Here is a 21,636-nt window from a genome sequence, read left to right as displayed (position 1 = left end):
AAAAGTGTGGACTTGAGCACTATAGCTCCGGATATGAAAGGGCAATGTATTTGCTGTGTGACCTGGGAAAGTTAATGTCTGTGGACTTAAGTTTTCTTCCTCCTAAGTGGCTTATGAAAATTAACAGAAATTACATCTAAGTATTTTACAGGAGTCCCCAAACTTTTTACACAGGAGGCCAGTTCACTGTCCCTCAAGACCGTTGGAGGGCCGCCACATACAGTGCTCCTCTCACTGACCACCAATGAAAGAGGTGCCCCTTCCGGAAGTGCGGCGGGGGCCAGATAAATGGGCTCAGGGGGCCACATGCGGCCCGCGGGCCGTAGTTTGGGGATGCCTGATTTTAGAACAATGCTTGGTCACAGTAGGAATTTGGTAAATGGTGGCTGTTAGAATAATTGAATGCCTAATCTGTGCCAGGTGTCCTCAAAGGAGATAACTGTGTTCAGTCTCCATAGTAACCCAGGGAGGTATGTGTTTTAATTTGAGGAACCTGAGAAATGTTTTGGTTGGATCATATACTGATACTCAAATATGTGTCTGAGTTTGTAGCCCATAGTTTTCCACCACATCATGCTGCCTGTCCTGGGTGAGATCTCCCAGTCCAGGGTGGGTGCTTAACATCTGTTTTTTGTTTTGTTTTGTTTTGTTTTTTTTAATGATACAGGCAAGTGGGAGAGAATGCTTGCTGAGTCCTTTGGCGGTAGAGGTGGGGAGGAGAAAGTATTAGGTGACCCCCTCCCGCATTCCTGCCAAGGCCTGGCACCCATTCTCCCCCTGAATTCTTTCCTCCCTAGCACAGTCCATAGCTGCTGCTTTACCAGGTCAGCACCTGGGTTCCTAGGCCTTTGATTCCTCCTCTCTGGCTATTAGAAGGCTGTGGGAATGGTTAGTGGTGATCAGGGTTGTGTCCCTACAAAACGATGGAGCTGGGATGTGCCTAAGCTCTGGGACAGCATGTTAGTCTAGGCCTCTGTGCTAGGGGGCTGGGTCCTAGGGGCTGGTTGTCTGGGGGTTGTGGAAGGTTATTCCCCTCCACTTCTACTTCTTTCACTTCCTCCACTTAGTGCACCTGTTCTCCAACACCTTAAATTCCTTTAATGGTGATAACATGTTTCAGTGTGTGATCATTACTGAGGCTTAGGAGAAGATGATTTTGGAAGCAGGGACCTGATGAATGAAGTCACTGTGTAGTCATATAATTAGGTGTCTGTAGTCATCTGAGAGATGGAAGTGTGTGTGTGCATGTGCGTGTGTGCTTTGTATGCCATCTGCCTAGCAGATGGACGTGGAGTTGACCACAGAAGTTGTTCTAAAGCAATGGGAAGAAGGTGAGAGAAGAAACAGGATACCTTTTTCATGTGTTCACAGTTCTGTTGAGGGTCCCACCTGATCAGGTCTGAGTTTTTTGTTATATGGCATGCAACACCTGCTCTGTGCCAGGTGGGGCCCCTGGCTGTGCAGGGTGCTGTGCTGCCTGAATAGGATCAAGCTTCCTCTAAGCCACTTCATATAGCTATTTATTTATTTATTTATTTTATTCATTTTTAGAGAGGAGAGAGAGACAGAGAGAGAAGGGGGGAAGGAGCAGGAAGCATCAACTCCCATATGTGCCTTGACCAGGCAAGCCCAGGGTTTCGAACTGGCGACCTCAGCATTTCCAGGTTGACGCTTTATCCACTGCGCCACCACAGGTCAGGCTTATATAGTCATTAATAGCCTGGGGATCTTGTTGAAATGCAGATCCTGACACAGTTGGGCAGGGATAGAGCCCGAGATTCTGCATTTCTAAGAAATTCCCAGATCAGCATCTAAGGGTGAGTGCAGTTCTCCGACTGACTACTCATGTGGTGGGTGGGTTGGGGGTGTGCCATATTGGTGAGGGAAGTGACGTTCTACCACATGCAGTTCCTCATGGAGGTGTGGCAGTTGGGTTCACTAAGTCTGATCAGTGGTTAGTGACTATAGGGGTGTACCGTGAGTGCCAGGTGCCAGGATTTTACCTGAGAGGATATTTGGCTCCTAGAGCCCTCTGTAATGGAGGTTTTTTAGAGTGCAGATGTTACCCCAACTCTGCAGAGGGTGTCCTGCGTATTTCTGTGAGGGGTTCATATGTCTGACGGGGCTGGTTGGCAGTGCTTCTCTTTGAAGCCTTCTCTTGATTTACCCGTCCATCACCACCAGTTTTCAGAAATCAGTTTGTATGTTTATGGTAAAGTATAAATGACTGGTAAGTGACATTCCTCCTAGGAAGGCTGGTGTCTTCACTGGAATTAAATTTTGGAACTTAAGGATCGATGCTCAATTCATCTGTGAGCTGAATGTGGAAATTTTTAGGACACCTACTTGATATCAGGGAAGTAATGGAGGCAGTGGCCTGCTTTGCCCATATGAGGTGGTATCTATTTTGCCTGGCTTCTCAATAGTAGAAAAGGAGGAAGGAGAAGTAATTTGCCAAGCAGTGTGGCTCATCACCATTGTCAGCACCCACTTATGTATAACTTTAGACTCATGCTTTGGCATTCCCAGAATCCTGTTCTGATCTTAAATGCTAGTTCAGTGGATGTTAGCTCTGATCATGTCACCTGCAGTTTCTTTCTCTCACTGCAGCTTTGCACTCAGGAATCTCTGCTATTTAAAGGAACTGTGTTTCTTCCCCTCCCCCTCCCCCTCTCCCCCTCCCCCTCCCTCTCCCTCTCCCTCTCCCCCCTCCCCCTCCCCCTCTCTCCTTCCCCTTCACTTTCCCTCTCCTCTTTTTTTTTTTAACATTTATTTTTTTATTCCTTTTGTGTGTGTGTGTGTGTGTGTATTTTTCTGAAGCTGGAAACGGGGAGAGACAGTCAGACAGACTCCCGCATGCGCCCGACCGGGATCCACCCAGCACGCCCACCCGGGGCGAGGCTCTGCCCACCAGGGGGCGATGCTCTGCCCCTCCGGGGTGTCTCTCTGCCACAACCAGAGCCACTCTAGCGCCTGGGGCAGAGGCCAAGGAGCCATCCCCAGCGCCCGGGCCATCTTTGCTCCAATGGAGCCTTGGCTGCAGGAGGGGAAGAGAGAGACAGAGAGGAAGGAGGGGGGGGTGGAGAAGCAAATGGGCGCTTCTCCTGTGTGCCCTGGCCGGGAACCGAACCCGGGTCCCCCGCACGCCAGGCCGACGCTCTACTGCTGAGCCAACCGGCCAGGGCCTTTTTTTTTTTTTTTTTACAGATAGAGTCAGAGAGAAGGGCAGATAGGGACAGACAGACAGACAGGAACGGAGAGAGATGAGAAGCATCAATCATCAGGTTTTCGTTGCGACACCTTAGTTCATTGATTGCTTTCTCATATGTGCCTTGACCATGGGCCTTCAGCAGACTGAGTAACCCCTTACTTGAGCCAGCGACCTTGGGCTCAAGCTGGTGAGCTTTGCTCAAACCAGATGAGCCCGCGCTCAGGCTGGCGACCTTGGGGTCTCGAACCTGGGTCTTCCGCATCCCAGTCCAACACTCTGTGCACTGCGCCACCGCCTGGTCAGGCTCCTAATCTCTTTTCCTCCCCCCTCTTCCCCTTCCCCTCTTCCCCTTCCCCTTCTCCTTTCTTTCCTCTTTTGCTTTCTGTCTTTCCCCTCTCTCCTCTCCCCAGTAGTTAGCTTGTATGAGTTGGTCTAGTTTGGTTTTCTAAGGATGCACACCTGCCTTGCTACATATCCTTCTTATCTCTTTCCATTGACCATAGAGCAATAAGTTTTTTTTTCAGTGAACTGTGAAATTTTCCTCTTGGGTGAAATAATTTCATTTTGAACATTTGGCACTCAGTTTGAATGTTTATTCAGCTCCTTGAGTTGTAGGAACAATCTGAAAGCCAGGTAAGTGCTTCTGAGGGTGGAAGAGAAAACAGGTGGGCCGGCCCTGTGGATGGTCACTTGTCTGCTGGGGCGTCTGAAAAGAAGCCAAGTCAAAAGTCTGTCTGCAATTGGGTCACCGCCATCAAAGATGGCGTTTCTTCCACAGTGGTGACTGCTGAGGTGGTGTATTGTAATGAGGGAAGCCTTGGACTGAGGCTTGGGCAGGTCACCTTGAAGCTCTGAGTCTTGGTCTCCCTGTCTGCACCACAGGGTAAGGGGCAATTCTCCATCTCCCTCACGTGGTGGGTGGGGTGGGGTGATGCCATGTTGGTGAGGGACATGCTTTGCAGATTGTAGGGTGCTTCCAGAGGCAGGTATTGCCTCCTTGATCAGGAAAAAGTTGGGTGATATTCTTATAAGGTAAGAGGCGGTTCAAATCAAAACCAAAAAAATTGCTTAACTGACTGTGGATGTAGCACCAATTCCTTTTGTTTGTGAAGTAAAATTACACAGTAAAAGGCCTGTAATACCAACTGATTTTATATGCTCATAGTGGGTGTTAACTCCATCTATGGTTAATAAAATTGGGGTTCACTGGTAGTTTTTGGAACTTAGTACCCTTTTTGAATACAAAACCCTCTCCTAGCCACTCACAACTCCCAGCCCAGCCTGCTTCTGCCAATATTTGGGAACAAGGTATTAGAAGCTCTTTGAGAGGCAGGGTCAGGGAAGAAAACGTCTCACATTTGGGATTCTGAGGAAACTGAATTGACCTGATGCAGGCAAAGACTTACCATTTGCTTCTTCCCAAAACATGTCGTGAAGAAACTTCCCCAGGGCCTGGCCATGCTGGTGGTACTGTGCCCCAGACAGCTTGATTCCAACATCAAAAGGGGCATTGAACTAGGAGGTGAGCAGGGAGGACACAGGAAGGATTAGGTTATACCTATACCCCTACACCCCTGCCCGAAATACCCCATCCCAAAGGAGGCCCTGGATTCTCAGGGACTCATCACAGAGGTAAGGAGGGAAATGGGCCTATGGGCCCAGCAGGTAACCACTGAGGGACAGCTCAGTCACTTTGTCTTCTTAGGCCTGTTCTTACTGCCCCTCCCCCCATCTTCAGGAGACTTACCTTGCACTCTCTTCCTTTACCTCTAAGGAGGTTGCTGATAAAAACCACAGGGTCCCCTAGATCAAGCCCCTCCCCCCCCGCCACCCCCCTGCCTTGCAGTTTGGGAAGATAGAAGATTGAATTGCCAATGGTGAGATTTCAGGCCCTTCGAGGGAGACCTGGACTGTGGGCCTACCTGGTATGCATAGCACTTGCCTAGGTATGGTCTCTGCCCCATCTCTTTTTCCTCTCCCAGGTGTTCTTCCTCCCATAGGTACAGGCCTCTGTTCTGTGCAGTGTCAGACAGAAAGCTGACCCTTTCCTTGAAAGATGCTCTAAGAGAAGTTCTTTCTTCCTCTGTCTCTGTTTCTTTCCTTCCATAGCCAAAGCACCCCATTTTCCCTACTTTCTTGGTATTGTCTGTGATGACTATTGGTGCTAAAAGATTTGGGGAGCCTGACCAGGCAGTGGCGCAGTGGATAGAGCCTCAGGCTGGGATGTGGAAGACCCAGATTCGAAACCCCGTGGTCGCTGGCTTGAGCATGGGCTCGTCCGGCTTGAGTGTGGGCTCACCAGCTTGAGCGCAGGGTCATTGGCTTGAGCATGGGAACATAGACATGACCCCATGGTCACTGGCTTGAGCAAGGGGTCACTCACTTGCTGGAGCGCCCCCTCCCCCTGCCCCCAGGCAAGGCATATAAGATAAAGCAATCAATGAACAACTAAGGAGCCGCAAGGAAGAATTCATGCTTCTCATCTCTCTCCATTCCTGTCTGTCTCTGTCCAAAAAATACACACAAAAAAGCTTTGGGGAAATGAGAGGGTGCTCTGTTTGCAGCCACGTCATCGTCTCCTCCCTTGAGAGCAGAGACTGTATCTATATCTCTCAATCTAGCAGCTGCCTCAGTACCTGGCTGTGTTGGTCACTAAGATGTCTGAACATCTCCATGAGTCATTGGAGGGCTCCAGTCCCAGAACCTTTCCTAGTCTTGAGTGTGGCATCACCTGGTGTGGAGCTCTACCCTTTGTCAGGCCTGGGCTGAGCACCTTCCTCTGTGCTGTATCAAGTCCTTGGTTCCTCCCTACCAGGCAGGTGCCACTATTATTCCTATTTTACAGATGAGCAAACATGCTCAGGGAAGATATTAAAACAACAAATAGCTGTTCCTTTAAAACAGGGGTAGTCAACCTTTTTATACCTACCGCCCACTTTTATATCTCTGTTAGTAGTAAAATTTTCTAACTGCCCACCGGTTCCACAGTAATGGTGATTTATAAAGTAGGGAAGTATAACTTTACTTTATAAAATTTATAAAGCAGAGTTACAGCAAGTTAAAGCATATAATAATAACTTACCAAGTACTTTATGTCAGATTTTCACTAAATTTGGCAGAATAAATCTTTATAAAACAACTTACTATAGTTACATCTATCCTTTTATTTATACTTTGGTTGTTCCGCTACCACCCACCATGAAAGCTGGAACGCCCACTAGTGGGCGGTAGGGACCAGGTTGACTACTACTGCTTTAAAACTAAACCTTCCCCACTTGTTTTCACCATGAAGGTGGAGTGAGTGGGGAATGGCATGATTGATTTTGTAGGGAATTTGGGCCCTTCTGTTACCCCCCTTCAGAAATGGTTTATTTTTCTTTCACCCCCGCGGCTAATGTGGGTGGTCAGTTCACCTGAACTGATGTCTTAGGAACCACCGATCCAGGACCTGCTGGCTGGGACTGGGCGGCAGGGGTGATTGGGAGGCGTGGTGGCTGTTTGGGAGACCAGCTTTGGGTGACCTGACAAGGCACCCTTTTGCCTCAATGTCTCATCTGCTCAGTGGGAGATGGGTGGAATGGGGGAATGGGTAGGACTTGGTTTGAAAAGCCTTCTAGCTCTGTAACTCGATTTTAGGGGGAAACATTTGGGGGATGAGAGGGAGCCTGTGACGAGAGAGGTGAAACCCTAGGACAGGAAGGGCTTGGTGAACATGTCCACAGCTCTGCAGCCCCCACCTGCCTCGGGCACCCCTAACACCCTCCAGACCTTTCAGGCATGGTTCTAGTTGGGGCAGTGTGGGCCTTTTCTGAGGTCAGCCCTTCTGGAAACGGGAAATTTCCCAGTTGTCCAGCCCTGCCGTGAGTTGTCAGCCACTGAAACCTTCCCCATCTGCGCCAATTTAGAGCTACTCTGGGGTGAGGACCAGTGGTGGGACTCTGCAGTCTCATTAGGAAATTTCCCTGGTTTTAGTTTTAAGGATTTGCAGGCCATCAAGTGGGACATGTGGTAGGTTGATGTCACAGGTGGTGTGAAGGAAGTGCCTAAGAACACTTCTAGGTTTTGGTGAGGGGTCAGAGAGAGCAGGGGTTGGGGAGTTCATCCTTGATGGGAGAAGAGGCTGGTGGGTAGTTGGAGAGGCCAAGGCAGGACACAGTTCACCTTCTCTCAGGCCAGAGGGTTGAGCGAGAAGCACTGTCCACTCTGCTGGAGCCGTAAGGAAGAACAGGGGCTTTGGGGACTGAAGTCAGCCATGACCTTGAGTTCCACCTCTGCCACACTCTGGCAGTGGCACCTCAGGCAAGTGAGTTCATCGCCTGAACTTCTTTCTGTTCCTCATCTATGCAATGAGGGCAATAATATCAGCCCTCAGCAATACACTGACTGCCATTATTAAGTACCACCTGAGGGGCATTCTGGTTTCTCTGCAGGGAGGTGTCTGGCCACCTAATGCCCATGAGAACACTCCAGGAACACACACAGCCAGCCTTTCAGGAAGGTTACCTTGATACTCTATAAAACCCCTGCTCTCTCTCCTCCTCTCTGCCCCTCCCCCTCTGCTCCTCTCCCTCCCCCACTTCTCTCCTCTGTTCATGGCTCCTTGCACATTTACATTTTGTTGCAGCCAAGTTACTTCTCTTAGATATTTGCCTCTTTATGGGCAAAGACCTGGTAGAGCCCAGTGCACGGTCAACTATTTTCATGCTATTTTACTTTTTTTTTTTTTAGACAGAGTCAGAGTTAGAGAGAGGGATAGATAGGTACAAACAGACAGGAACGGAAAGAAATGAGAAGCATTGATCATTAGTTTTTCGTTGTGACACCTCGACACCTTAGTTGTTCATTGATTGCTTTCTCATATGTGCCTTGACCGTGGGGCTACAGCAGACCGAGTGACCCCTTGCTTGAGCCAGCGACCTTGGGTCCAAGCTGGTGAGCTTTGCTCAAACCAGATGAGCCCGCACTCAAGCTGGTGACCTCGGGGTCTCGAACCTGGGTCCTCCGCATCCCAGTCCGACACTCTATCCACTGCGCCACCGCCTGCTCAGGCTATTTTACATTCTTGAGTAGCTAAGTGGACCTCTGTGCAGGCCATCTCCCCCGGCCCACATCCCCTCCCCTGCTAGGGAAGCATGAAACTACAGAGGAACCTACCTGAATTTCCATCTCATCCTCTGCCCCTTCTGCCTGATTTCTGTCTTGTGGGCGAAGCCAGCCTTCAAGGTCTCGGGGCTGCAGTTTGGCTGGTGGCTTCTTGGACTCCTTTCTCTGCTAGAGAGAGCAGGGGATATTTGGGGGCCTTAAGCCCCCCATACCTTCCAGAAGCAGATAGAGGTGTGGGCCTGTATTCAGACCCAGGGTCCTCCTTTGTGCTCCAGAAGGCTGCAGCCCAGAGAGGTTAAGCCACTGCCCAGGTCACACAACTGGCTGCTGTGTGGCAGGGCTGAAATGAGACACCCAGTTAGAATGTGGAGCTTTGTGGGAAGACATCTCACCTGTACTTTCTGGTGTTCTGGGCTCAGGAAGCTGGAGCCTGTCATAGCAAAGTCCACCCAGAGCACGCTGAGGAGCAGCAGGCTGCAGATGGTCACTGGGGCGGGCATGGCCTCAGCTGGGTTGGGACAGATGGGTCTGGAGGAGCATGTATCTCTAGGCAGCATATCCTCCCCTCCCCTCCTCTCTCGTCCCCTCTCCACCTTTCTCTCCCTTCCCTTCCCCTCCATTCCAGTCCCCTCCCCTCCACTCCTTGTGCCTCAACTAACAGGAACCTAGTAGACAAGGTGAAGGACTTGGACCTGGAGGCAGCTCTGCCTGCCTTCCCAAGGTGGGAGTATATTGAAGGATGTGTGTGCTTTCTTCCAAGACTGGTTGTTCAGGACAGGACCCTTGGCGGTGGGATTCCCCATATGGTTTGTCTCAGGCCCCAAGGAGCTTATGTCAGTTTTCTTAACAGGGATGATGAAGCTGAGCCAGCAAGGTCCTCAGGAGACGTGGGGGATTGGGGTAGCTACTAAGCCTGGTTATGTCTGTGTAGCCAGGCTGCCTCAGGTTGTGCAGCCTCCCCTGGGTTCAGATGGGCTGTGAATAGCCGGTAAGTTAAACCCATAAGCAAACTGCCCTGGCCAGTTGGCTCAGTGGTAGAGCATCGGCCTGGCGTGCAGGAGTCCCGGGTTCGATTCCTGGCCAGGGCACACAGCGCCCATCTGCTTCTCCATCCCTCCCTCTCTCCTTCCTCTCTGTCTCTCTCTTCCCCTCTCGCAGCTGAGGCTCCATTGGAGCAAAGTTGGCCCGGGCACTGAGGATGGCTCCATGGCCTCTGCCTCAGGCGCTAGAATGGCTCTGGTCACAACAGAGCAATGCCCCAGAGGGGCAGAGCATCACTCCCTGGTGGGCATGCCAGGTGGATCCCGGTCGGGCACATGCGGGAGTCTGTCTGACTGCCTCCTGTTTCCAACTTCAGAAAATACAAAAAAGAAAAAAGAAAAAAAACACAAAACCCATAAGCAAACCCACAAAGAGTAAGACAGTGCCTACCTGGGATTCCTGGCAGAGGTGGTGCCTGGTGGATGGCGGGCCCTTATATAGGAAGCCCTGTGTTTGTTTTACACCAGGGACCTCATCACAGTGCAGCTTAAGGTTGCAGGGGCTGATTTACATTCCTTGGGTCCTCTGTAGAAATCAACAGTGGAGGTCAGATGTCCTGAGACATTGTTGGGTTGGCGTGGGGTGGCCATCTGTTCCATCTGTCCCCAAGTGAGCCTGGCCCTGTTTGAGGTGGGAGGAGGAGAATGGCTGTGGGGGTCCAGACTGGCTTTGCTGCTCTGTGACGTTGGCTTACTCTGCTTTCTGAAACCCCCTTCCTCCCTGGATAGAACAAGATTACTGTCACTAGATTTCTAAGAGCTTTCTAGTTGGACACCTGCTGTTCTGTGACTGATGCTGCTCTGGCTTCCACAAACCTTTGGAGCACAAGGGGAGCCTGGCTCATGTACTCTTCCATCTCCCCAGTGAGGGAAGGCCCGTTTCACAGATGAGGAAACTGCTGTGAGGGGCAGCAGCATGAGCTCCTAACTGTCCTCCAAGGAGCAGGTATAGGGACTATTTTATCAGTGTCTAAACTTGTCATTCCTTCTGGGTGGTGCATAATGAGTCTGCTTGACTTGGTGTTTCCTAACATGTGGCTTGCCCCCCAACCCACTCCTCCAGCCAGATTCTGAGAGGGAACGGATTGGACCTGGGGGTGGAAGAGCTGTGATCTATTACTGGCACAGGTGACTACTCATAAGTCAGTTGGCCTTAGGCAGATCACTAATAATACCCCTAGCATCAGGACTGCCTCTCAGGGTGGCTTTGAGTATTAAATGAGGTGATGGGTGTGAAAATCCTTTGTCATTTGTAATGTAGCATGCAGATGATGAATATTTTTATATCAGGCCCACAGCACTTGCAAGCATGTAGCATGGTGAGGTTTTCAGATGAAGAGTTAACTAACACAGGGCCTTGAGGGCTTCATCTAATTGGATGGGCAAGCAGTGACTCCTAAGGGCTAACCGAGTTGTCTGTACTGGAGTTCCAGCATTTCAGCGGAGGAACTCCCTGCAGGCTGGGGCTCCCTGTGAGAGACGGAAGGTAGAAATGGAGCAGGGATTTGAAGGGAGGGCGTCACTGCAAGCAGAGTGGTATGAACGAAGTGAGCAAACAGGGCACAGGTGTAGAATGTTTGGGACAACAGTGAGAAGGCTGGGTGGCTTGGAAGATGGTGAAGATGGCGGGAGAGGTCATAAGGAAAGGCCTAGAAGGCTGTTCAGGCCCAGTTTATGCACTTCCTTGAAAGTTGCTTGCACAAGGATTTGGGGCTTTATATGTAGGAGGGAGGCCACGGAAGGTTCTTGATAACATAGAAGAAGTTGGAAAGACCTTAAAGACTTAGGATGCTGGACCTTTTATTTTACTGGAAGAACTGAATGCTAAGTGGGCTGTACTTTCCCCAAAGCCACACAGCCATCGGTAGCAGTGCTGGGACTTCCACCTAGGTTCCTAACTCCTAATCAGTGCTCTCTGCTTCCTGCTTCCACAGAGAAGGTGGTGCACAGGAAAGCCAGTATGCTCCCCGTGGGATGGGACTAGGGTAGGGAACCAGTTAGGAGGGTCTTAAGGCAGTAGAATGCCACCCGACTTGACTTGAAGATCGACTTCGACTTCCAGGGCACTGGACCTGTCTGGAGCATCTAGGGACAGTGGAAGCAGGATGTGGGGGACTAAATGCCTCCTGCTGATAAACATCGCACAGCTGTGGTGGGGGCTGGAGTGAGCGCCCCCCAGGAGTCTTCCACTGGATCAGCCGCCTGAGCTTAGACATCTTGGCTCTGGGCCAGAATGGCTGAAAAGGTGGAGAAGGGTGGGGAGAAGTCGTAGTCAGAGAAGACTTGAAGCTTGTTCACAGCCATACTCTACCCCCCACCAAAAGGGAAAAAACCCTCAAACCGCCAACTATGGTGACCAGGCACCTACCGAGATATGAAGCTTCTGCTTATTCCTGACCCTGAAGGCCTCTGAGGCAGGAGCTGCATGTTGATCTTAGATAACACCACCAGTAAGCAAACACCCACACTTCCCGTTATCTTTGGGGAAGAGAGGTGGCCTGTGTGATGGAAACCACCCTGACTACATACCGCAGAGGAGGCTGGTAGTGGAGGGAGGGAGATCTGATGGGTGGCAGAAGCTCACCTCCCACTCACAGTTGCAGAGTGGGGACAGACCCGGGGTGGGTAATGCATGCAGATCGGCACCCGGAGGAGTTCGGAGGAAGACCATGGATTTGGGGAAAGAACCAGCTTCCCCTTGTCACTTTCCTCCTCATTCCTTTCGAGTATGGGTGATACCATGGCCAATCGGGCACCTCCCTGTACACTTAGTAGGTTTCCTCTGGATTGCTTTCTAGTCAGTGATTTTCTTCTGACTGCAGGGCCTGGAGGGCTGCCTTAATGAATGAGTGAGAAGCACTCATCATCACTAAATTGCTATATGTAAATTGAGTCTTGAGAACAAATCTTAATACACTTTCTACTGTAATTTCATTTGTACTGATACTTGGCCTAGCAAGCACTTTTTTCATCGATTAGGCTAAAACCTTGGTCTGAATGAGGCAAACTGTGGGGTTGTAGAAAGAGGTGTTATTTTTTTATAGGACTTTTTGGTGGTTTCTTTTTTTCTTTTTATTTCTGGCTGCTGAAACTTCTGGATCAGCATTGTTCAGTAGAAATATCATGCCAACCTTAAATAAGAGCCTCATATGTAATTTTAAATTTCTCAGGAGTCACATTAAAAACATGCAAAAAGAAACAGGTAAAATCAATTTTAATAATATATTTAATCTAAATGTCTAAAATAGCAGTTCAACATATAATAAATATAAAATAATGAACCAGATACTTGACATTGGTTTTGTTTTTAATAAATCTTCAAAGTCCAGTGTCCTATTTGTAAGCACACAACAATTCAGGTGCCACAGTTCAGTGCCCAGTAGCTAGCTGTGGCTTATGGCTACTGCACTGGACAGCAGTTGTAGACAATCATGAGTGCTGCTCCTCAAACTTCCATAACCTTAGCCTTGCTCTCTCTCATCCCTCCTGCTGTCCAAACCAAGCCTCTCCCACTGGGGCTTCCCTGTTCTCCCATCGTGGGGCTGGAGCCCCAACAAATTGTCTCTTTCCTGTCTTCAGTGTTTCTCTCCAATATCTTCTTCCCTCAGCCCTAAGATATGCCCAGGTCTCCAATCCTGAAAAAGTCTGTTTTACACCAATCCTCCCTTTCCCCATACTGCCACCCCCAGGTCTAATTTCCTTTCCCTGTAGCCCGTTCCTTGCTGTGTACTGATGCCTCAAAACCCTAGAGCTTGACTTTCATCTCTACCACTGTGCAGAAACTGTTCTCACAGAGATGCTGGTGCAGTCTTAGTCTAGGGACCAGTAAGAGCCATAGCATCTTAGGGTGAGGCCTTCAACTGCTCAGTGCAGACCTGTGCTGAGCTGTATCGGGGTATGGGGGGAAGCTTATGACAATGCAGGTCATTTTATACCTCATCCTCTGATTTTGATCCTAGGTCTGGAGCGGTGCCCCAGACTTGTATCTTAACAAGTACCGTATTTCCCCATGTATAAGATGCACCCTTTCTAGAAAAGTTTGGGGTCTAAAAACTGTGTGCGTCTCATACAGTGGTTGTAGGTTTTTTTACTTGCATTTCTTGCTTTTTTTGTGCTCATTGTTGAAGACAGTGATTCGTCATCAGACACAGATGAGGACAAGCTAATGGATGGGAGTTTTTTTTTTTTTTTTTTACAGAGACAGTGAGTCAGGGAGAGGGATAGACAGGGACAGACAGACAGAAACGGAGAGAGATGAGAAGCATCAATCATTAGTTTTTCATTGCACGTTGCAACACCTTAGTTGTTCATTGATTGCTTTCTCATATGTGCCTTGACCACTGGCCTTCAGCAGACCTTGTAACCCCTTGCTGGAGCCAGCAACCCTGGGTTCAAGCTGGTGGGCTTTTGCTCAAACCAGATGAGCCCGCACTCAAGCTGGCGAGCTCGGAGTCTCGAACCTGGGTCCTCTGCATCCCAGTCTGATGCTCTATCCACTGCGCCACTGCCTGGTCAGGCTGGATGGGAGTTTTGACAGTGATGAGTTGTATGAATTTTATGATGAATAAAACTTGAGTTCAATAACTTAATGAAAATTTTTTTCTTCAAATTTCAGACCCCAAAATTAAGGTGCGTCTTATACACAGGAGTATGTTTATACATGGGGAAATATGGTATTTCAGGCGGTTCCTTTATTATAAAATAATAAAATATTATATTATAAAGTCAGTTCCTAATTGTAAAATAATGCTTGCTCCCCACAGATAAACATGCGTGCTCTCTCTCCTTCTCTCCATGTATATATTTTAGACTTTGGAAATTCTCAAACATTAAGAAAACGTAGAATACTATAAGTCTCTAAGAATCTCTCAGCTTCACATTTATTAACATCGTGCTTCATTTATTTAAACCCCACTTTTGTTTTTTTGGGGGGAATAATGTAAAAGCAAATCCTAGCAACCATGTAATTTCAACCTTAAAAACTTAAGTATGGCCTGACCAGGTGGTGGTGCAGAGGATAGAGCGTCGGACTGGGATGCGGAAGGACCCAGGTTCGAGACCCCGAGGTCGCCAGCTTGAGCGCAGGCTCATCTGGCTTGAGCAAAGAGCTCACCAGCTTGGACCCAAGGTCGCTAGCTCCAGCAGGGGGTTACTCGGTCTGCTGAAGGCCCACGGTCAAGGCACATGTGAGAAAGCAATCAATGAACAACTAAGAAGTCGCAACGCGCAACGAGAAACTGATGATTGATGCTTCTCGTCTCTCTCCGTTCCTGTCTGTCTGTCCCTGTCTATCTCTGCCTCTGTAAGAAAAAAAAAACACAAAAAAAACTTAAGTATGTATCTTTTTTCCTTTTTATTTTTGACTTAAAAAATTTCCCCTTATATTTGTTTATTTTTGTCTTTTAAAAAAATCTCAAGAGGATTTTTACTTTTCCAAAACAGGTGAAAAGTAAAATGTGCTCATTGTTTATGTTGCAGCAAGCCATTGTAGAGGCAGCATGCACCTGAGCTGCGAGTGGCCCCACCAATCTCCTTCCCCAGGACTTACACTTGGCACCAGGCCACCAGTGCTTTGAACTGTGTCTGTGAATATCTGTGTTTTATTTTTATTTCATCTGTGTATACATTAGGAAGGTATGACTTAAGGTATCAGAAAAATATGAGAGGTCGTATAGGTGTTATGCTTAGTGTAAAACTGGATGTGTTTTGATTGTGAACAAAATAAAGACATTGTATGTGTGTGTTAACTTGCATGTGCTCACCATTCATACTCTTTACATCCAAAGAGATTCTTGAAAGCTGTTGAGCTACTGTTGGTTCTGCTAGTAGCAAAATGGTCTCTTAGTTGGCATCAGTAATGGATAAAATGGAGTCTATCGCTTGAATGGATTGATGGGTGTTTAAAGCGTGGTGTGTATTTGTCATATTCCTGCTTTTACTATATTTAGTGGTGTTTTAGGTTTTATTTGGTCTGGAAATGCTCAAAGAATTTTCCATATAAAGTAATTGTAATTGCTTCTTTGTTTTATGCCATTTTGGTTTGCAAAGTTTCATAGGAATGCTCTCCTTTCAGATACTGGGGGGAAACTTGTATAGACACTGCAGCTATCTTCTGATTAGTGTTTATATCTTTTTAAAAAATCATTCCCATTGTTTTATCTGTGTGTTTATTTAAACAGGGTTTCATGTAAACAGCATACAGTGGGTCTTTTTATTTATTTATTTTTAAAAAACTTTTATTCATTTTATAGAGGAGAGAGAGAGAAGGGGGACGAGCAGGAAGCATCAACTCCCATATGTGCCTTGACCAGGTAATCCCAGGATTTCGAACCGGCAACCTCAGCTTTCCAGGTCAACGCTTTATCCACTGCACCAGCACAGGGCAGGCTACAGTGGATCTTTAAAAAATAAAACTATTCTGATAGTCTTTTATCAAGGACCCTTGTTTTTTTTTAAAAAATTTTAAATTTATTCATTTTAGAGAGGAGGGGGGGAAGGGCGGGGAAGGAGCAGGAAGCATCAACTCCCATAGGTGCCTTGACCAGGCAAGCCAGGGTTTTGAACCGGTGACATCAGCATTCCAGGTCGATGCTTTACCCACTGCGCCAGCATAGATCAGGCAAGGACCCTTTTTTTTTTTTAAGTCAACAACTTTTATTATCGCTCACATATTTCATAGAAAAGAGAATGTGGCAAATGGATCAGGATGGAATAAAAAATGAAAGGCAGGTTTAAACAGGAACACGTGTTATTTACAACTGGGAGCCCTCCCCGAGGTCACGCACAGCAGCTGCACTTGTCCGATGCTCCTTTGCAGACACAGCCCTGTGTGCAGGCAGCAGGAACAGCAGCTCTTCTTGCAGAAGGTGCATTTGCAGTCTTTGCACTTGCAGGAGCTGGCACAGGTGCAGGACCCACCAGTTGGGCAGGAGCAGTTGGGATCCATTTCAATCAGAGATGAGGTAGAAGTCCCAAACAAGAGGTGAGCAGGCACTGATGCTGGTGCAATGCGTGGTCCAGGGCCCTTTTTTTTTTTTTTTTTAAAAAGACTATTCATTGATTTTACAGAGGAAGGAGAAGGGGAGGTGGGGACGAGAAGTTTCAACTCATGGTTGCTTCACTTTAGTTGTTCACTGATTGCTTGTGGTATGTGCCTTGACCCGGCAAGCCTGGGGTCCTGAACTGGAGACCTTAGCATTCTAGGTTGATGCCTCATCTACTGCACCACCACAGGTCAGGATATCAGGGACATTTTTTTTGGAGTGTCTACTCTAGACCATTTATATTTATTGTAATGACATATATATATATATAAATTTTTTTTTTTAAGCCAGAGAGAGACAGACGGACAGGAAGGGAGAGAAATGAGAAGCATCAACTTGTAGTTGCAGCACTTTAGTTGTTCATTGCTTGCTTCTATACGTGCCTTGATGGTGGGGGGGGGGGGGCTCCAGCTGAGCCAGTGATCCCTTGCTCAAGCCGGCAATCTTGGGCTTCAAGCCAGTGAGATTTGGAGTTAAGCCAGTGACCATGGGGTCATGTCTATGATCCCACATTCAAGCTGGTGAGCCTGCACTCAAGCCGGCGACCCTAGGGTTTCAAACCTGGGTCCTCAGCATACCAGGTTTATGCTCTATCCACTGTGCCACTGCTGGTGAGGCTGTAATGACCTATATTCTTTTTTTTTTTTTTTTTGAGAGAGAGAGAGAGAGGGACAAGAAAGGAGAGAGATGAGAAACATCAATTCTTTGTTGCAGCTCCTTAGTTGATCATTTATTTCTCTCTCATGTGTCTTGACTGGGAGGCTACAGCAGAGTGAGTGACCTCTTGCTCAAGCCAGTGACCTTGGGTTTCAAGCCAGCGACCCTGCGCTCAAGCTGGTGAGCCTGTGGTCAATCCAGCGACTTTGGGATTTCTTTTTTTTTTTTTTAATTATTATTTTTTATTCATTTTTAGAGAGGAGAGAGAGAGAGAGGGAGAGAGAGAAACAGAGAGAGAGAAGGGGGGAGGAGCTGGAAGCATCAACTCCCATATGTGCCTTGACCAGGCAAGCCCAGGGTTTCGAACCGGTGACCTCAGCATTTCCAGGTCGACGCTTTATCCACTGCGCCACCACAGGTCAAAAAAAATTTTTTTTTTTAATTTTTATTTATTTATTCATTTTTAGAGAGGAGAGAGAGAGAGAGAGAGAGAGAGGAGAGAGAGAGAAAGAGAGAAGGGGGGAGGAGCTGGAAGCATCAACTCCCATAGGTGCCTTGACCAGACAAGCCCAGGGTTTCGAACTGGCGACCTCAGCATTTCTAGGTCGACATTTTATCCACTGCGCCACCACAGGTCAGGCATAAATTTAATTTTAATTTTATTTATTCATTTTAGAGAGGAGAGAGAGAAGGGGGGGAGGAGCAGGAAGCATCAACTCCCATATGTGCCTTGACCAAGCAAGCCCAGAGTTTCGAACCAGCGACCTCAGCATTTTCAGGTCGATGCTTTAATCCACTGCACCACCACAGGTCAGGCTACTTTGGGATTTCTAACCTGGGTCTTCCACATCCCAGTCCGACTCTATCCACTGTGCCACCGCCTTGTCAGACCTATATTCTTTAGTTTAAATCTACTAGATTGATACTTGTTTTCCATTTGTTTCACCTGTTCTTATTCCTTGTTTTTTTTCTTTTGTTGCCTAGTGTTGGATTATTTTTATGATATCATGTTATATTCATTATTAGCTTGTTAGCTACTCTGTTTTATTATTTTAGTGATTGACCTAGGATTTAGAAATACACCTTCCACAGGTACTGTATCATATATACTCTAAGATTTTATAACAAAATACTTTCATTTCCTCACTTCCATTATTTATGCTGTTGTCACACATTTTATTTTTACATAAGCTATAAGCCCACTATGTACTTTGAATAGTCAATATGTTTAGAGAGATTAAAGAAATTTTAAGACAGTCTTATATTTACTCAGATATTTACTGTTGTTTCTGGTTTTCCCTGTTTCTTGGTGTAGATGCACATTTTCATCTGGTACTACATTCCTTCTGCCTGAAGAACTTCTTTTGACATTTCTTGTAACACAGCTGTGCTGGTGACTTATTCTTTCAGATTTTATTTGAAAAAGCCTGTATTTCACCTTTGTTATTTTATTTATTTTTAAAATTTATTTATTAAAGTTTATGACCTTTATTTTTGAAATTAATATTTTATTGAGGTAACATTGGTTAATAACAAATTTCAGGTGTACAATATTATAATTGATATTTGTATACTTTATTGTGTTTTCACCACCAAAAAAGTAGTTTCTATTCATTAGCACATACTTGACCCCTTTCCCCATTTTGCCCTCCCTCCGCCCCCTCCCCTGTTACCAGTATTTTGCCATATTTATGAGTTTGTTTTTGTTTTGTTAGTTTGCTTGCTATTGTTTTATGTTCCACATGTGAGTAAAATCATACGGTTTTTGTTATTTTCCATCTGACTTATTTCACTTAGCATAATACCCTCAAAATCTATCCATGTTGTTGCAAATGGCAATATTTCACCTTTTTTCTGGCAGAGTAGTATTTCATTATACCTGTATATCTTGTATCTTAATCATTCATCTAGTAAGAGGCACAAAGGTTGTTTCTATATCTTGGCTATTGTAAATAATGCTGCAGTCAGCCTAGGGGTACATATATCTTTCTGAATTAGTGTTTTCATATTCTTTTTTTTTTTTTTTTTTTTTTACAGAGAGAGAGAGTCAGAGAGAGGGATAGATAGGGGCAGACAGACAGGAATGGAGAGAGATGAGAAGCATCAATCATTAGTTTTTCGTTGCGACACCTTAGTTGTTCATTGATTGCTTTCTCATATGTGCCTTGACCGTGGGCCTTCAGCAGACCGAGTAACCCCTTGCTGGAGCCAGTGACCTTGGGTCCAAGCCAGTGAGCTTTTTGCTCAAACCAGATGAGCCCGTGCTCAAGCTGGCGACCTCGGGGTCTTGAACCTGAGTCCTCCACATCCCAGTCTGACGCTTTATCCACTGCGCCACCGCCTGGTCAGGCTAGATTCATTCTTTTGCATATGGCTGTCCAGTTATCCCAACACTATTTATTGAGACTTTCCTTTCTCCATTTTATTCTCTTGGCTCCTTTGTTGGAAATTGTTGCTCATATAGGTGTAGGTTTATTTCTGGGCTCTTAATTCTGTCCCATTGGTCTGTGTGTCTATTTGTCAGTGTCATACTCCCCCCCCCCCCCCCCGAGAGAAAAAGAGACAGACAGGAAAGGAGAGAGATGAGAAGCATCAACTTGTAGTTTCATCACTTTAGTTGTTCACTGACTGCTTCCCATGTGTCTTGACTGGGGGGCTCCAGCTGAGCCAGTGACCTTAGGCTCGAACCAGTGACCTTAGGCTCAAGGCAGTGACCTTTAGATTCAAGCTAGTGATCATGGGATCAGGTTGATGAAAAGTGAGGCAGTGCCATACTGTTTTGATTACTAGTTTTGTAGTATTGTTTGAAATTGGGGAGTGTGATATCTTTGGGTTTGTTTTTTTCTCAGGATTGCTTTGGCTATTCAGGGTCTTTTGTAGTTCCATACATATTTTAGGTTTTTTTCATTTCTGTAAAAAATACTATTGGGATTACATCGAATATGTTGATTGGTTTAGGTAGTATGGGCATTCCAACAATGTAATTCTTCCAATCTATGAACACAAAGTATTTTTCCATTTCTTTTCCTTTTTTAAGATTTTTATTTATTGACTTTAGAGAAAGGAGAGAGAGAGAAGGGGGGGCAGGAAGCATCAACTTGTAGTGGTTGTTTCTCGTGTGTGCCTTGACTGGGCAAGCCTGGGGTTTCAAACCCGTAACCCCAGTATTCCAGGTCGTTTTATCCATTGCGCCACCACAGGTCAGGTGGGAGTATCTTTCCATTTCTTTGTGTTATCATCAATTTCTTTGATCAGTGTCTTGTAGTTTTCAGTGTACAGATCTTTCATCTCCTTAAGTTTATTCCTAGGTGTTTTATTCTTTAAAAAAAAATTTTTTTTTTTTATTGAGAGGTGGGGAGACAGACTCCTGCATGTGCCCCAACTGAGGTCCACCTGGCAAGCCCCCTACCAGGTGATGCTCTGCCCATCTGGGGCTGCTGTTCCGTTGCTCAGCAACTGAGCTATTTTAGCCCCAGAGGCGAGGCCATGAGCCATCCTCAGTGCCTGGGGCCAATTTGCTCGAACCATTTTGAGCCATGGCTGCTGGAGGGGAGGGGAAGAGAGAGAGAGAGAGAGAGAGGGAGAGAGAGGGAGGGAGGAAGGGAGGAAGGGGAGGGGGGAGAAGCAGATGGTTGCTTCTCCTATGTGTCCTGATCAAGAATCAAACCCAGTCTGACCTGTGGTGGCACAGTGGATAAAGTGTGGACCTGGAACGCTGAGGTCGCTGGTTCAAAACCCTGGGCTTGCCTGGTCAAGGCACACATGGGAGTTGATGCTTCCTGTTCCTCCCTTCTCTCTCTCTCTCCTCTCTAAAATGAATAAATAAATAAAGTCTTTAAAAAAAAAGAATCAGGCCCTGGCCGGTTGGCTCAGCGGTAGAGCGTCGGCCTAGCGTGCGGAGGACCCGGGTTTGATTCCCGGCCAGGGCACACAGGAGAAGCGCCCATTTGCTTCTCCACCCCTCCGCCGCGCTTTCCCTCTCTGTCTCTCTCTTCCCCTCCCGCAGCCGAGGCTCCATTGGAGCAAAGATGGCCCGGGCGCTGGGGATGGCTCTGTGGCCTCTGCCCCAGGCGCTAGAGTGGCTCTGGTCGCAACATGGCGACGCCCAGGATGGGCAGAGCATCGCCCCCTGGTGGGCAGAGCGTCGCCCCTGGTGGGCGTGCCGGGTGGATCCCGGTCGGGCGCATGCGGGAGTCTGTCTGACTGTCTCTCCCTGTTTCCAGCTTCAGAAAAATGAAAAGAAAAAAAAAAAAAAAAAGAAAGAATCAGCCCTGGCCGGTTGGCTCAGTGGTAGAGCGTCGGCCTGGCGTGCAGGAGTCCCGGGTTCGATTCCCGGCCAGGGCACACAGGAGAAGCGCCCATCTGCTTCTCCACCCCCCCCCCCCCTCCTTCCTCTCTGTCTCTTCCCCTCCCGCAGCTGAGGCTCCATTGGAGCAAAGATGGCCCGGGCGCTGGGGATGGCTCTGTGGCCTCTGCCTCAAGCACTAGAATGGCTCTGATTGTAGCAGAGCGATGCCCCAAGATGGGCAGAGCATCGCCCCCTGGTGGGCATGCCAGGTGGATCCCAGTCGGGTGCATGCGG

The 21,636-nt window shown here is 47.4% G+C and overlaps 1 protein-coding gene and 1 pseudogene across 2 annotated transcripts; both read right to left on the bottom strand.

Annotated features, from left to right (window-relative positions):
* The window catches only part of LOC136382484 (metallothionein-1A-like), a 269,363-nt pseudogene extending 253,001 nt beyond the window's left edge, over positions 1-16,362 (bottom strand).
* Positions 3,785-8,840, bottom strand: GHRL (ghrelin and obestatin prepropeptide). Of its 2 annotated transcripts, none has more exons than XM_066351102.1 (4): positions 8,707-8,840; positions 8,366-8,482; positions 4,618-4,726; positions 3,785-3,917 (listed from the first exon to the last, which is right to left on the bottom strand). In XM_066351102.1, exons 1-4 carry the CDS (start codon positions 8,812-8,814, stop codon positions 3,898-3,900), a joined length of 354 nt encoding a protein of 117 aa, XP_066207199.1. In that variant the 5' UTR covers positions 8,815-8,840; the 3' UTR covers positions 3,785-3,897. The 2 variants fall into 2 exon arrangements, with proteins under 2 accessions (XP_066207199.1, XP_066207201.1); XM_066351104.1 differs by having other exon boundaries at positions 8,366-8,479.
* Positions 16,363-21,636: the final 5,274 nt, after the last annotated feature.

Source organism: Saccopteryx leptura, chromosome 10, assembly GCF_036850995.1.
Source record: "Saccopteryx leptura isolate mSacLep1 chromosome 10, mSacLep1_pri_phased_curated, whole genome shotgun sequence".
Classification (NCBI taxonomy): domain Eukaryota; kingdom Metazoa; phylum Chordata; class Mammalia; order Chiroptera; family Emballonuridae; genus Saccopteryx; species Saccopteryx leptura.
This window is presented reverse-complemented; position numbering and strand designations above follow the sequence as displayed.

What these genes read in the sequence shown, in the direction of transcription:
- GHRL (XM_066351102.1), bottom strand. Translation starts at nt 8,814, where the DNA reads ATGCCCGCCCCAGTGACCATCTGCAGCCTGCTGCTCCTCAGCGTGCTC. An exon ending in CAGAACACCAGAAAGTACAG is followed by an intron (nt 8,483 to 8,706) that starts GTGAGATGTCTT and finishes TGCTCTCTCTAG; the next exon opens with CAGAGAAAGGAGTCCAAGAA. An exon ending in AGGATGAGATGGAAATTCAG is followed by an intron (nt 4,727 to 8,365) that starts GTAGGTTCCTCT and finishes CTCACCTCCTAG; the next exon opens with TTCAATGCCCCTTTTGATGT.